We start from the raw sequence: 15,864 nt of genomic DNA, 5'->3' as shown, positions 1-15,864 counted from the left end.
TGCAACCTTTCAACAAGATGAGCCTCTGGGAGGTAAGAGCATACAAATGCTGACCCCAGTGCTGGGGAGAAGGTGGCAGGGAGTGCTGTGGCTGCTGGAGTGAGTTCAGAAGGCCAGGATGAGCCTCAAATGTTGAGTTCTTTGGACTGAGAGTTGAAGGAGGCATTAGGGATCCTGCAGCGAGGAGCATGGATCCATCGATGCTGTCCCAGATGGCAAAGCTGGGGAATTCGGAAACAGCACGGGGACAGGGCCACCACTGTTGGCTCAGTAAAGCTCCATGAAGGTCCTTGCAGGCTCTCAAGAAATCCCAGTGAGTTCAGAGCCAAATCTTACTCTGCTCTGGTAAACAAAGCCTCTGAACTTCCGGTTATAACCTTCTAAGCCTATCCCATCCCTGGGCTTTGGATACTGCTGTCTCTGGAAAGTTCCAGGGGAGGGAGGAAGGGGATACCCTCAGGTGGCAGCAGGAGAACTCAGTCACAACCCTAAGGGGGCTCTGAGGCTACCTTACCCTGAACAGGAAGTCAGTCCTGTTCACCATTCTGACAGAGCTAGTGGGTGGGGACAGGTAGACAGGTGCATGCATTAGTTACACAACAGATGTGGACAAGGTTTGGAACACAGCCTTTATTGTATCTGGTGTTTGGCTATCACTTTCTCCTCCTTCCTACCATTGCCGTTTTGCCCACTGCTGCCTCCAGGGTCCAGTCTTCCTCCTGGAGGTGAGGAAACACAAGAGGAAGAGACAAGGAGTGACAGGTGCTCTCTGCTCTCAGAGTCACGCTTCATCTTGATCCTAAAGCCCAGAGCGAGGCACACTGCTGTGGGGTTGCCCTCGTCTCTTGGGACTCTCACAGGTTACCAAACTCCAAAGCTGTGATCCCATTGACATGCCCCCACCCTATGTCCTCTAATCAGGTCAGTCCTGGGCCTTGAGATTATGCTAAGTTCTCTCTGTATGGTTGGGCTGGAGTATTTTCTCTTAGAGTTGAGGACAGTCAATGGAGACCCCTAAAAAATGCCTAAATTATTTAAATAAATGGAGCTGCAGAGCCAGTGGGGGGTACAGTGCCTGCATTCCACAGCCCTGCTCTTAGATTCCTCTGGGTCCTCGGGGTGTAGACTCTGAGAACACTGCAACCTCCAAGCCTTACCTTGGCCAAGAGAAGGCCACACAATCTTCCAGGATCTTCTGGACCAAGAGTTTCAGTTGCTGTGTGAAAACCAAAACCAAGAAGACACTTCTCAATTGTGGGGGGAGAAGCGCCCTGCCTGCCCACTAAACCCCCTGATCTTGTGGCCAGAAATACTAAGTGCTGGATTGACCACTCTTAACACAGGCATGATACCATTGAGTACCTGGGCAAAAAAAAAAGGGGCCACCAGTTATTGCCCCTTCTTGTTGTCCCCTAAGCTGATAAAGCCCCCGACTTCTCCTTAAGGAGGCCTTAACCTGACCTGGGAGGCCTCCAGCCCAAGGCAGGTGCAGCCCTCCACACACACAGCCCCTCTCACTTCCTGTCCTTTGAAGAATGGAACACACAGCCAGGACACTGGCTCCAAGGTCTCCTCAGGCTGACGTCTTCCCCCAGGGGTGGCTCCTCCTCATTCTCCTTGTCCTCTGGATTCTCCTTTTCCTCTTCTTCGTCCTCCTCTTCCGCCTCTTCTTCTTCCTCCTCCTCCTCCTGAGCACTCTCTGATTCCACATGGCCTGCCAGCTGCGTCATGGTGAGGTGGAAAACATGGCAGCTGAAGCCCTCCTTGACACCGGACTGCACGTGCTCCCGGAGGATCTCCATGGTGGCAAAGACCCGGCAGCAGGCCATGCACCTGAAGCCCTTCTCCATGGTCACCAGCCAGTCGGGCGTCTTGGCCCGGGGCCTCTCCTCTGCAGTGGGTGAGCCAAGTGGGCTGTCTGAGTCGGCCCTTTCCTCCTGCTCTTTCTCCTCCCCACTGGGCTCGCTGTCAGACAGGAGATTTCTGCTGGACACATCTGAGGGGGGAGTGCCCACTCGCACATCTTCAGGAAGGGTCATTTCTTCCATCCGCAGCTGCTTCTGCAGGGGCCCGGGGCTATCCACTGTCTCCCAGGACACAGCCACACCTTTCCTCATCTGTACCTGCATGTAGTAAATTTTCATACCCCTCCTCTCCTTGTTTATAAGTTGAGAGGACACACAGGTCTTGTAGGATGAATGGGACAAGGAGATGGGCTGGGCAGGGAGTGGAATCTCCCTCTGTTGCTCCGTCTGGGTCTGGGGCGACCTAGGCCGGGGACTGTCTCGTGGCGCTCTCTGGGTTCCTGGGAAAGGAAATGAGAAGCATCAAGAATTAGTGTGGTGGCTTTAGGAGACTGAGAATGCAAAAGTGGGAGTGTGCTCGGGGCTGTGGGATGAAGCAGTTGTGCGCTGGGCTGTCTGGGTGCTGGGGTGGGTGATGTACCAGCTGTTATCTCTGAGGTGTCTGGATAGGCGTGTGGGGCATATGTGAGGTCTGTGTGGGATGGTAGTGGGTACGTGTCATGAGGATGTACATCCAGGACATCGTCAGTGTGTTGTCTGTGAAAGGTGGGATGCAGTTCAGAGCAGCAGGTGGGCTGTGTGTGTGCGCTGAGAATGTGTGGGGGTAGAGAGGCCACACAGGCCTGCACCAAGAAACGGGCAGGTAAAGCCCACGTCCTACATGGCTCTTCCCTAGGTACCTGGTCTGAACCCTCTGCCCTACAACCAGACCCAGCCCTTTCCAGCTCTTAGCCGCACCCTTACCACCAACAACTGTCTTAGGTTTCTTCTCAGACTCATGCTTGGAGCAGTGCATCTCTCATAGAGCACCCAAGCAGGCCAGAGACCTCTGCATGCAAAGACTCCACTCTCTCCCACACCCACCAAAGATCCCCTCCCAAGCCCCGAATCCAAGGAAACTCCTGCCCAAGGTTTCCTTTATCCAAGAACCCCTTCACCAAGGACTCACACACCCAAGAACCTTCTCCATACCCTCCTAGTCCTGCTCTCACACTGCCCAGCAGCCTTACCAGTGTGGATGAGCTTGTTTGGAGAAGAAACACAGGAGAAGTACTCAGAGGCAGAGGAGAGCTCTCCTGTATCCTGGTTCCAGTTTTTGTCCCCTGCTGTGGGCCTGGGTGGAGGGACATCCTTCTGCGACTTTGAGATCCCTGAGGAAGAGAGGAGAGGCACTGAGGCATGGTGGATTGGTCAAGTTTGGGCATCATTCATACACGCAGCGAGCATTTCCGGAGTATCTGACACCTGCCAGGCAGGGTTGGAGTGGCTCCCAGAAGGTATACTGCAAGATCTTATCCTAGCCCACAGTGGACTGTAGTGCCTACCTAGGAATGAAGGCCTAGGTGGTGACAGAGGATATGTCCAAATAGTGAGATGTGTAGGAGGTAGCCCCTGATGGCCATGAGGTTGATATATTTTGCAGCCATTCAGCAATCGTTAGCAAACAGCTACTCTGGGTCAAGCTTTATTGTACTATATCAGGAATGGGGAATACAGAAGAAAACAAAGACCCTCTTTTTCCTTTTAAAGTTTATTTATCTTTGCTTTTGAACAGCAGAAAGAGATCTTTCATCTCCTGATTCATTTCCCAAATGCCTATAGCAGCTGGGATGGTGCCAAGACAGATCTAATACCAGAGTCTGGTTCTCTCACCTGGGTTGTGTGGACCCAAGAACTTGAGTCCCCATCTGCCACCTTTAGGGTGTCCATTAGCAGGGAGCTGGACAGGAAGTCGAGAAGCTGAGACTTGAACCCAAGCATCCCAGATGACAACTTAACTACGACATCAAATGCCTGTCCCACAAAGACCTTCTTATAATTGGACCTTCCAATCTACCAAGGAAGTATAGCATGAAAGCAAATAGCTATGCCAGGTGTCATTTTCTGATGAGTACAACAGTTACCAGAATTGGCAAACAAAAATACTTGATGCACAGTTAAACATGACTTTCAGATAAATCATAGATTTTTTTTAGTTATTTCCTGTATAATATTCATTATATACTAAAAAGTAATTCGTGGTTTGTCTGAAAAATCAAGTTCACCTGAACACCTTATATTCCAGCTGGAACCGTTAGGAAGGAGGTGGTAGGAATCTGTGTTTTATTGTGGCTTGTGCCAAGGGCGTCTGATATTGCTACAGAGATACAAATAGGGCAAGTTACATGTGAGTGGTTCTCACAAAGTATTTAGGGATAGTTGAAGGGAGCTGTGTCGTGTGAGAACTTACTCTCACGCACTCACAAGAATGTGAGAATTTACTCTCACACACTGCAGTTGTGTGTATGTCATCAAGTTGTGTGCATGAACCCCAGCCTTGCACCCGAGCGGGGAGACTGGGAGAGGCTCACCCTGGACCCTGAGGAAGCTGCCGGCTCCGACTAGGGTGGCAGCCTGCTGCTGGCACTTCGCAGTGACTCCTTCCGCTCCACCTCTCCCTGTGCCCCCTCCTGTCAGGGTAAGTGGCTGCGTTGGCTCCAGCAGTTACCACGCCAGGACGTGTGCTCATGGCTCCCAATGTTCTCCCAGAGCATCCCCCAGACTTTGGAGAGACCATTGGGAAATTCTTCCAGTGAAGGCATCAAATCCTGCTTGTTTCTCTGTGACACCACCCCTAGACAGACTTTCAAATGACTTCCTATGCGTGTTTTATTCCTCAGGACATTTTTCAGCAATGTGTTTACCTTGTAGCACTACCCTTTCCTCTATGAAAAGAAACAGTGCCACCTATAGCCCCATGGCACCATCAGCACCTTCATAGTCCCTCACCCAATGGTGCCAGGGAAATAGCAAATCAAGAGACGTGAGATCAACATGAGAAGAGAAGTATGTATATCTCGCCTCCAGCCTAGGAGCCCGAGATGCCAGCAGCCCAGAGATACAAGCTCCCAAACAAGTGGGCTGCCTTTGGGTCTGCCAGTGGCATCTGGACCTTCTGGGCCATCTCACACCTGCTGTACCCTGGACATGGCAGCCAGGCATCAGAGACAACAGATCTCTTCCCTTCTTACTTCATGGAGCTCCTGCTTCCCAGACCCCTCCCCCAGGACAGGCTGAGGCTGGCCAGCAGCCCGGGCCCCAGACAAGAAGCCCAGCACCCACCTCCTCCCTTCTTGGCAGATTCCCGAGACTCGTCATTTTCCAGGTGTTTCCTCTTCTGCCGCCGTTTCATGATCTAGGTAGCAGAGTACCCCAGAGGATGCTGAGTGCCAGCCCCCTACCCTCTTAGGCTGTCTGGCACTCTGTAAAAAGACTCGGTCCCAACAAAAATACTCGCTTCTCCTCAGTGGCTGAAGAACTCAGACCATGGAGAGAACCAGCAGCACTGCCCAGTACTCCCTTCACGCAGGGCTGTTAAGGTTCAAAGGTCACCGGGCCCCCAGCAGCATTCTCTGTCCTGGGTGATGACATCAGAGCATTCTGCGGACCCAGCTGTGGCACCGTCCCAGAGCCCACCTCCAAAAGGGAAACCCTTTGCCCAGTGGAGTCTCTCTGACAAGTTCAACTCTCCCTTCTTTCAAATGTGACAGAATGTTTTAAGCTGTTTCAGTTGAATGTACATTTTTCCTGTCTCCAAGATTATTTGAAAAAGTTTGTTGAAAAATAGAATTGAACAGTGTTTACTTTGGTGCAAAACTGATGAAATCCAAGCACGGTTTTTTTTTTTTTCATTACACTCATTTTCTGTGAACTTTTTGAAAACTTCTGGAATTCCACTCTTTCCCTTCCACGTTCAGAAAGGGGAGTCAAGTGGGAGAGAGGGGCTTGATAGCAGCGGCATCACACTGACAATCTTCAGTGTTCTGAAACTCCGGCTGCTAGAGAAGAGGCTTTGGGCATAGAGCCTGACAGAGGCACGACACTTAAGAACAGGGGTTCCCTCACCTTCCTGCTGCTTAGGAAGTGGGACTCAGGTCACAGAGAGCCATCCACAGACCATAGAGGGAGGAGTATTGGCAGTAGTTACAGAGCTTAACAAAGCCAAACACACACACAAGAAAAAGAAAAGAAGAGAAAAGAAAAGAAAAAGAAAAGAATACAGATGATTGCACTGCACACACAAGTCAAGCCAGGGCGACCTGTCCCGTCCATCACACAAGAAACACCAGATCTGAAAGAACCATAGAAACTACGCTGCTGGCCGTGTGCTCTCAAAACAACTGGCCGTGCAATCTCACCACCCACAAAATTTGGGCAGCACTGAATTAGACTCAAACTATGGAAATATCCTTAAAGGATAACAGGAAAATCAAGGCTTATCAGGCAAACTCAGTGGAGTCACAGAAAGTTGACATGCTCTGCTTGCACCCCTCTCCCCCTAGACTGAAATGGGTATGTGTTGCCCCATCTGGATCTCCCCAACTCCAGTCTAAAGTTAGAGACATCTCATGTCGAGGAAGCTGCCAGGCCCCAGTGGCAACATCGGTGCACGGATATGATGGAGCAGCCCAGACTTGGAAGGGTACTGCCCAACACACTCCTCAGAGAGCAGGAGAGTGACAGCAGGACTAATGTAGACAGTGAAATTTTCCCCAAAGTACTTAAATCTTTCTGTTGAGTGGAGAATCCCTAAAAAGGAAGGGGCAAAGAGAGGGGAAAAAAACTTTGCATAGTAGAAATTTTCAAATGCAAGTGAATGAGAGAACATTGCAAAATATGCATGCAGCTCTACCTACTTTTGACAATACCAAGATTCTGCCAGTCTTGTTCCTTTCAGTCATGACACATACATTCTGTTAGTTTTTTGTTACTTTCTTTTAGTTTAGGTGATAGGCCAGGGGGTGGGCTGGGAATGTGGAAACAGCATATTTTAAAGCAAATCCCAGACGTTACATCATTTCCCTTAAATGCAACAGTACATAGCTGCAAAAGATAGCTCTTTTTTTAAAATCCTATTAAATAAATTTAAGCATAATTCCCTCAAAGTATTTAATAATCAAGCCAACCCAGTTCCTTCCAGCTCAAAACAACTCTTTATAATTGATTCATGGAAATTAAGATCCACACATTGCAAATAGTCAAAGTGACTCCAAGAATTCTCTGTCACCCTGAGTGGTATTGATCTGTTGAAGGGACTAGGTCATCTATCCTGTAAAAGTGCACAGGCGTAAGTACCAGCTGATTCTACCTTGGCGCTGTCCTTTGAGGTACTCCCCCTGTTGGCTGTTTTCCCTTGTAAGCAATTAGGTAGGTCTAGAAAACCACATCAGTTTAGACTCAGTGTCTCGTGCTTGCAAGATTATTTTACATTTACCGATGGTGCTGAGAGACCAAGGCGGAAGCAGAGGGAACAGTGGGTGTGGTGTGATCATTGAGACAGAGATGAGAGTAGCTGGTGTTACACTGTTGGCTGTGAAAGAAGCAGAGAATGGGTAACTTCTGCACAGACCTTGAAGGATAGAGGCCACAGGACCTGCTGCACTCCCTGTATCTGATACTCTCCAAATGGGCCCATCGTGAACTGGCCCTTGGAGAATGGACTAGAGGACACTCAGAGAGCCTGTGGGTTGGAGTAGGAACCAGGCTACGACAGTTCTGGAGGCCACGGCTCGTCCTCAGAAGCAGGCCGACTCTAAGGTTTTAGCGAATAACAAGGATTCCTTTTGTTTTTCTTTCAAGAATAGGGTTTGATCCACCCAGGAAAAGAATTCTCTGCTCACAATAGAAAGCCGGGGGGTGGAAGGCATCATTAAGAGCCAGGAGGAAAATGGACACTGATGGGACTCAGCAGAGCGCAGTCTATACCAGTGGGCACGCATCTCCGTTCTCACGGCCAACATGTATGACTTGCAAAGAGAATGATAGCAAATATACAATCAGCACTGGGCAGTCATCTTCCATCGACTGCTTACCCCTTCCTTTACCCTCATTTGGTTCCTCTCTCTGGCTTCCCCCATCCCCAATGTCACCATCATAATCTCCTCTGATGTTGGAAGTATCTGAACCAAGTGTCATACATGGGAACTAGGTAGTGATAGCAGTCACAGTCCTGGGAAAACACACCCCAGACTGTGAATGCCCATTACCTGCGATGTAAGGAGACATGGCCCGCAAGCAGGCAGGTGGAGAGGATCATGAAACAGATATTAACTCTTTGTACTTTACATTCCAAATTGACAGAACTTTTAGGGGAAAAAAGCAGGGGGCGGGGCGTGGGGAGAAGATACTTGAACTTGAACTTAAAAACATAAATCCATAGCAGCAAAAATAGATAAACTGCACTTTGTGCAAATTAGAACCATTGGCTTTGGGAAAAAAAAAACTTGAAAGGAGAATGAAAAGACAAGCTACAGACCTGATAAGATATTTACAGATCACATATCCAACGAGGGACTAAAACTCTGAAAACTCAATAATAAAATTATTCAGTAACCTAACTAATAATAGACAAAAGGTATGAAGAGCCATCCTGCAGGTGAGGAGATGTGTTCACAAATTAAAGCGCAAGTTAAAATCACCATTAAATGATCAGCATACACCTATAAGGATGGCTGAAACTAAAAGTAGAGACAGCATAAAACATGGATGAGGTTTAAATAATACAAACCAAAAAACCAAACATGCAGCTACCAGGGACCCAGAAATTGCAGTCTTGGACATTTATCTGAAAGAAATGAAGCAACTGCAACTACACACATATGCTGCACATGAATGCTTACAGTTTGCTCATGGTACACAAAACCTAGAAACAACTCCTCCAATGGACTGGTGATTCAAGAAGCCGTGTACATCCATAGCGTGGAATTCCACTAGGCAATGAAAAGGCTCAAACTTGGATGACTTTCCAGAGGGGTATGCTGATAGAAGAAAACTCAGTGTGTCTGTCCCTGACCGGAACATCTGGGTAGTGAATCAGCAGACAGAAAATTCTCTCTCTCTCTCCACCGTCTCTCTCCTTCTCTCTAAGTGCCTTTTAAGGAAATAAGTTTTAAAAATAAGAAAAAGTCATTCCGAAAAGATTTATGGTGTCTTATTTCCCTTGAAAACATTTTTGAGGTGACAAAATTAGAGAAGGAAAGGGTTGATTGACGGTTGTCAGTGGTTCAGCAATGTGTGGGGGAGAGGAGGGCAGCTGTGTCGTGACAGGGCGACGTGAGATGCTTCAAGGAGATGGGGCACTTCTGGACCATGCTGGTATCCATGCTAACATCCTCTCTCTGATGGTGTCATTTGGGGTCATACGGGGTTCTGTTCCCATTGGACCAAAGTGGGTAAAGGTTACATGGGATCTCCCTGAATGATTTTTTTGGAACTGCATATGAACCTAAAATATAAAAATTGAAAGTTAACTTCAACCAACATCGATAATAACCAGGAACATTTATTTAAGGATGGAATTGGATGGCTATGGAATTCAGGTAAAGAGTTCTCTTCCTTACCCTCCAAGGTAACTTTTGTTTTTTTTTTACCTGTGCAGGACTGATTAAACCTGTCCCCGCCCCTCATCATAAAAGGGCAAGGCAGTCAACCCTGGGGAATACACTCACACACTGCACTTGCTGTGCAAATGCAATCTGAGTCCTCTTAGATTACAGTGGGCCCTGAGGATCTGTAAACCTTCAGGCTCTGCAGCATCGCTGCCAAGAGGTGGCCCAGCCCATGCTTCAATATTCTCAATGATAGCAAATGAACTCCTCCAAGCTGATTTGACCTCTTTCTGTCTACAAAAATCTTAATTTAAGGGGAAGTAAAAGGATCTCCCAAAGCCATGGGATTTTCCTCTTTGGAACCTAATATCAATCAAGAATAGGTTTGTTTACTGAAGCTAACTTCCCATTCCCCAAATCCTTGTGGCTTAAAACAACAAGGATTTCCTGCTCCTAGCATGAGCTCCTTGTGGGTTGGCTGAGTCCTGCTGCTTGTCATCCTCACTTCTGGGCCAGGCTCACAAAGCCAACACTACCTGGAAACTTGTCAGGCTTTATTTCCGAGGAAAGAAAAACTCAGTTCATTCGTACCCTGGCACTCCATGTGCTGGCCCAGAGTCACACATCATTTCCCCTAAAACAGCATTGTCTGAGAAATAGAATCTGTCAGGCTAAGCTGTGCAATGCTGGTGCTGGCACCCAGATCCTTTACAATGGATTCAGAGCCATTTCCATCTGGTTATGTTAGAATTTCCACACAAAGACAATTGTGTAACTCAGCTTTCTGTTTTCTTTCTTTTCTTTCCTTTTTTATTCAGTAGGAAAGGTTAGAAGCAATCTAGCTGTAGCACAGGCTAGCGAGAGTTGGGATGGGGGCGGGTTGGGTCAGGTCAAAGCCATAGCATCCGATGACAAAGGTCAAGATGGGGATGGGCTATGCAGAGCTGGGTCAGAGCAACCACATAGCAAGTTGGACAAGGCCATTGTTCCTACCAGGACAGGAGGTGAACTAAGTCAGCCTGGGCCAAGGACCCACCAGTGTGCATGAGATCTGCCGATAGGAGGAGACCCAATAGAGGAACTTTGGGGACTCTTTTGTCAGGCTGCAGTCTCTGCAGATGAGCACAGGAACCAATGCAAGGAACAGCCCAGACCTTGCCAGGTTGGAGTACCCACAGGCATACGTATGGCTCAGGTCTTGGGGTGAGCCAGGCCAGGCCATTTCACAACACCCACGGGCAGGTCCTGAGAACCACATCACCAGACAGTTCACATTAGGGCTGGGACAGGGGCTGACTGTGCTGGGTTGGGCAGAGCACCTGCCAGTTTGAGTGTGTATTATTGGGGGGTCACTCTGACTAGGTTACAGTTCTCTCTGGTGTACATGAAGGCTGAGCGTGTGGTGGGCAGGGTTGGACTGGGCTGCAACACCCATTTGTTTGCAGAGGAAGAAGGGCAGAACAAATTGATAAACTACTCCGTTAAAGCTTGACAGCAAATTTCTGGTCAAACAGAGACTTGGAGTTGGACTATGTCAGCCAACTGACCTTGGAAGGATTTCCTCATCCTTGGAGCAACGATAACAGTACCTTAGAATTACTGAACCACTTGAGCAGAACCCTCAGGAAACGCTCCACAATGGGGACCCTAAGATCACATCAGGTGGCTGCTCCTCATTCCCAGTTACTGAGGCAGTTGGGAGACTGGAAGTTTCTCCTCAAATACAGGAATAAGAAAAATGAAATGTGTAAACAAAGGTCTCGCCTACTTTCCCTGATCCTCAACCCTTCCACCCCTGAGCGACTATGTAAACATCAAAAATCAAATTTAAAAAAATAAGTTATAAAAAAGCAATCAGAAAATAACTTCACTCCCTTTTGAGATGTTTGGGAAAAGCTAGGTATCTAGGAGGCCTTTGTATTCTGAAAATAGGACATGCGAAACAAACGGTCCTCCTAAGTCTCCAAGAACCAAACAAAAAACTCCCACTTTGCTATTTCAATTATCATGTTGACACTCCAGGTCTTTGAATAATAGTGGTGGCAGCTGCCTCTGAGTTTGGGTGCAGATAAAAGTGTGTGCTAGCACAGCCGTCCCTCAGAAGAGCGTCCTCCAGCCAGTGACTTGGTGCCATCCTATTAGCTCATAGTCTCTACAGAATAACAAATGGTCCCGAAGCCTTCACTCCAAATAGCTTTTGCTCTTATTACTTCAAAGATAGCTTGGCTGCCAAATATTTGCTCCACGATGAGAAAGAATGGCCAGATGGGAGGAGGATTCACTCAGGAAGACATAGCACTCATTTTGCTGTGGCACATGCTCTGTGTACCTAATGAATTAGAGGCAGTCTCCTACTCTTCACAAATTGCACACAAACAAACATGGTGACCCTTTAATCCAGCCTGGGCAGAATTGTGTGTGTTTCTAAAAGAGCACTATACTGCTGTTCAAATCTTAAATAGCTTTCTACCATGAGCAGAAGAAAATCTGAAACAATCAATTGCACATTCAAGGTCCTGCAGAGTTGCAGCCCTTAGTGCACGTTCCAGCCTGGGTCACGACACTCCTGCTTCAGCTTCTGCGCAAGTCAGCCAAACTTCCTCTCCTCAAAGGACAGGCCCACGCCTCTGTCATTTCTTTCAACACAGCAAACTTTCAAAGTGCCACTTGCTTTACAGTGCACTAAAATTCCACTTTCCATAAACAGCCTCTGTGGAAACCCCAGTGAAAATGGCCCTCCCCAGCATGGTAGCCCAGTGGCGCCTTGCACACGCCAAGATCCCATACGTGTGCTGCTTTGTATCCTGGCTGCTCCACTTCCCTTACAGCTCCCTGCTTGTGGCCTGGGAAGGCAGTTGAGGACAGCCCAAAGCCTTGGGACCCTACACCCTTGTGGGACAAGCAGAGGATGCTCCTGGCTGCTGGCTTCATATTGGCTCAGTTCTGGCCATTGCAGCCACTTCAGGAGTGAACCAGTGGATGGAAGATCTATGTCTCCTTCTCTCTGTAATTCTGACTTCCCAATAAAACAAGAAATCTAAAAAAGGCAAGAAAATAGCCTTCACATTCCTCCTATGTATCAGTGTCACACTGCACTTGTGAGATAGTTTGTTTGCAAGCATGTCTGTTTTCCCCACAAACTTTAATTCCTCATCTCTAGACTCTGAAGCTACCTGGTTTAAGTCCCTGTATCTGCCACCTGCCCCTCAACACAGTGACAAGAAGCATTGCATGAACTGTTCAAGTATTAAAGCTTCTTTCTCTCCAGCCCAAACAATGCTCCATCCTGTCGCTCCTTCATTTGATCACACACCAGCACCCAAGGTTCCCCCCTGTTTTTTCACTGTGAAAGGAGGGATCTTCCAGGCTTTCCGCTGCACCTGCTCATCTGAACCACAATGAGCCCTGCTTCTCTCCTGTATCAGCCTAACTTCCAGAATCTCCATCAAAAGCGACTTTTTTTTTCTCATCGATAAAATGTAACAATAGAGGAGCAGTCTTTTGGTGCAACAGTTGACACCTCTGGAGACACCTGCATTCCATATCAGCGTGCTGAGGTGGAAGTCCCGCCTCTGCTTCCAATTCCAGACTCCAGGAAACGTACACTCTGGGAAGTACTAAGTGATGTCTCAAGCGGTAGGCTCCCTGGCATCCATGGACGAGACCTGGGTTGAGTTCCAGCCTGGCACAGCGAGCTGGGCTTGTGCATGCTCTCTCGCTGTGTCCCACACACACCTATATTCACAGTTCAAATGAAATGAAAGGAGGTTCAGTACCTTGAATATGTAGTTTTCAAAGATTTTATGAAAACACAATTATCTTTGTGAGATTGACACCTTAACTTAAACCATTACTAGCCTATATTTTAGCAAGGACTGGGGAAACCAGACTGAGAATTAAGCCAATTTTTGAATAGGATGGAATATCTGGAGGAGGGGAAAAAAGAATGGCATCTGATAAGAAGGTTGACATTGAGGGCGGTGATGAAAAGGTAACAAAGATATTCAACAAACAAGATTTTCCTGCCATGGGGCCTTGTGTGGAACAATGCACATGCATAGCCAAGGTAATAACGGTAACAAATTGAATTGAGACTCAATTTCAAATAACGACATTGTACTCAAAATCTAGTTATAAAAGAGCCCAGAGATTAGAATGGCAGCAACCACCTTAAGGAAGCTGTGCCACCAGGTGTTTACAAAGTGTAAGAAAGAGGAACAAGTCTCGCAAAGCAAGCTGCAGGCTCAGATGGTTCCTGGAGTTTACAACCGCTCCCCCCACCTGCCCCTAGCCTGGAAGACCAATCAACTGAGCCACATCTCCCACTGAAACCCCTTCGTAGGGTTCTGAAACTCCTCCATAGACAATCTGCAGGACTAAATGGGAATGGTATGCTCTGGCCAAGTCTCAGGGTCCCGTCCAAGACATGGGTAGCAGATCCAAAATGAGCAGAGCATATGAAGCACTGGTAGCTGTGTTCAAAGGGGCTCTCCTCTATGACTCATGCCTTCCTGTTGTCTAAGGTTTCATTGAGGAGTTAGAGAAGCTTGCCCCTAGGTGTAACAACTGAAGTCATTGGAGGTCAGACGCTGCTGTGGGCACACAGTGTCTACCTCTGCCTCCCCTGCTGCTGCAGTGTTTACCAGTTGTCACTGCAGGAGTCAAAACCCTTGCATCATTCACTTCCAGGCCGTTAGAGGCGAAGAACAGGTCAAAGGCTCAGGAGTATTGGAAGATTCCCACGGGCCTGGAGCTGGAAGCAAGACAGTTGACATATGGGCCATTTTCAACACCGTTTTTACATGCATAGACCTTTCACTGGTTCCCTGTCTCTGGGGTGCCATGACATTTCCATCACAACCAATTTTGCAAAATGATTCAGGTTCTGTCTTCTCCCAGAGAAAGGAAGCAGTCAGACATTTTGAATACCCCAAATTAGAGTCTATATATACAGCCAACTTAGAGTATCTTATTGGTGGAGCCTGACAATATCCGATATCTGACGAAGTCATTGCCAGGGAACATTTATGAGGAGACAATTATAGCAAATAGTGTTAAGCGAAAGATCAGAAATCACAGTTGCCATTTTAAGTTCCTGGGGGACCTGTAGCCTAAGGCAAGCAGGTGCAGCCCATGGGGACAGTCAAAATGAAAATGGCAGACCAGTATTAGCATGGATGAACTAACTGGTCTTTCCTTGTAGATTTCATAGAAGGCAGGAAACTAGGTGAGGACCATGAGCTGAAAGCGACACCTCTCCAACCTTGTATAATTCCACTACCTGTCAATCAAATACCGGTTTCTCCAGAACGCATCCACCTTTATCTGGAATCTGGGTGAGGTACCACATAGCCACTTGTCTTCTTGCATCCTCACTCAAGGTCAGCAATTTGGAGGGCTCTCTCTCTTGCTCTCTCTCCAGCCCAGGATGAGACAGGGTGCGAATGTACCAGCTCTATGTCTCCCTCCCCCATCCTTTTACTTACTGGCCCCGTCCATTCCTAAACAGTACGTGTGTGTGTGTGTGTGTGTGTGTGTGTGTTCTTCACCTTTTAAATAAACATTATCATCTTGAGCGTCATATTTGTACTTAGAATGCTTCCTTAGGTAAAAGGCAAAAACCCAGAATAGGATCTCAGACCCTACCTCCCCTACCGCAGATGCTTCTCACTCCTTCCCCTGAAAACATAGCTCAGCCCTGAGGCCAAGCTGGAGGAAGGCCCAGAAAGCCATGGCAGAAGCTGCCAAGATGGTGGGGCGGGTAGGACTGGAATGGTTGTGAAATACAATGTCCCCGCTTAGCCTGGGGTTCCTCTACCATAGCTGCATGGTGTAGTTTCTCAGCTCAGGCTCAAATACCTCAGGAACTTCTTATAGACAACCACATCGCTGGGCAGGTGTGACAACAATTTGCCCTGAAAGGACAAATCCTTTCACCCAGGGCCTGTTGTTTCCTGTGGCATCCTTGAAGCCACTCTACTCTTTGCACGCTGGTATCTCAGTGCCTCAGGATTTCTCATCACCTCCACAGCCCTAGCCTCCGGATATCCAGATTTCATTTCCCCGTTGCCACGAAGCATTCTTCAAATGTGTCCTGATTGCTTCCTATTGGCCTTAATCTACATTCTTCAGAAGTTAACACAGGATTACAACTAAGGCCTGACAGGCAAAAACAAGCATAAATCAAACCAGTCATGTAAAAAAAATGGAATTAAGAGATCCATTTATTTTGATGCAAATTCATTTCAAAATTCTTGCATGCTGTTCAATCATGTATACTTCTTATGGACTTTTGAAAGAGGCCATGCCTCCACCATTGACATGACTAAGGCTCATCTGGTTTGTTCTGATTTGTGTGTGTTTCCATCATACTGTAACTCCTCCTGAGCTGACACAGTCCTAAAGCACTCATACCAACACTGAAAACCCTGGTTTCTGACTAAGCACCAGAGCCAAATGAAATCAAGACCCCT

The 15,864-nt window shown here is 47.6% G+C and overlaps 1 protein-coding gene across 1 annotated transcript; it reads right to left on the bottom strand.

The window, feature by feature from the left end:
• Positions 1–1,514: 1,514 nt before the first annotated feature.
• LOC121152400 (protein FAM170A-like) lies at positions 1,515–5,196 on the bottom strand. Its single transcript, XM_040974468.1, has 3 exons — positions 5,127–5,196; positions 3,035–3,175; positions 1,515–2,305 (listed from the first exon to the last, which is right to left on the bottom strand). Exons 1-3 carry the CDS (start codon positions 5,194–5,196, stop codon positions 1,515–1,517), a joined length of 1,002 nt encoding a protein of 333 aa, XP_040830402.1.
• Between the last annotated feature and the right edge of the window lie 10,668 nt (positions 5,197–15,864).

The sequence above is a fragment of the Ochotona curzoniae genome, unplaced genomic scaffold (genome assembly GCF_017591425.1).
Source record: "Ochotona curzoniae isolate NIBS_2020 unplaced genomic scaffold, NIBS_Ocur_1.0 contig_1, whole genome shotgun sequence".
Classification (NCBI taxonomy): domain Eukaryota; kingdom Metazoa; phylum Chordata; class Mammalia; order Lagomorpha; family Ochotonidae; genus Ochotona; species Ochotona curzoniae.
The sequence above is the reverse complement of the archived record's forward strand: the minus strand, read 5'-3'. Positions and strand labels throughout refer to the sequence as shown.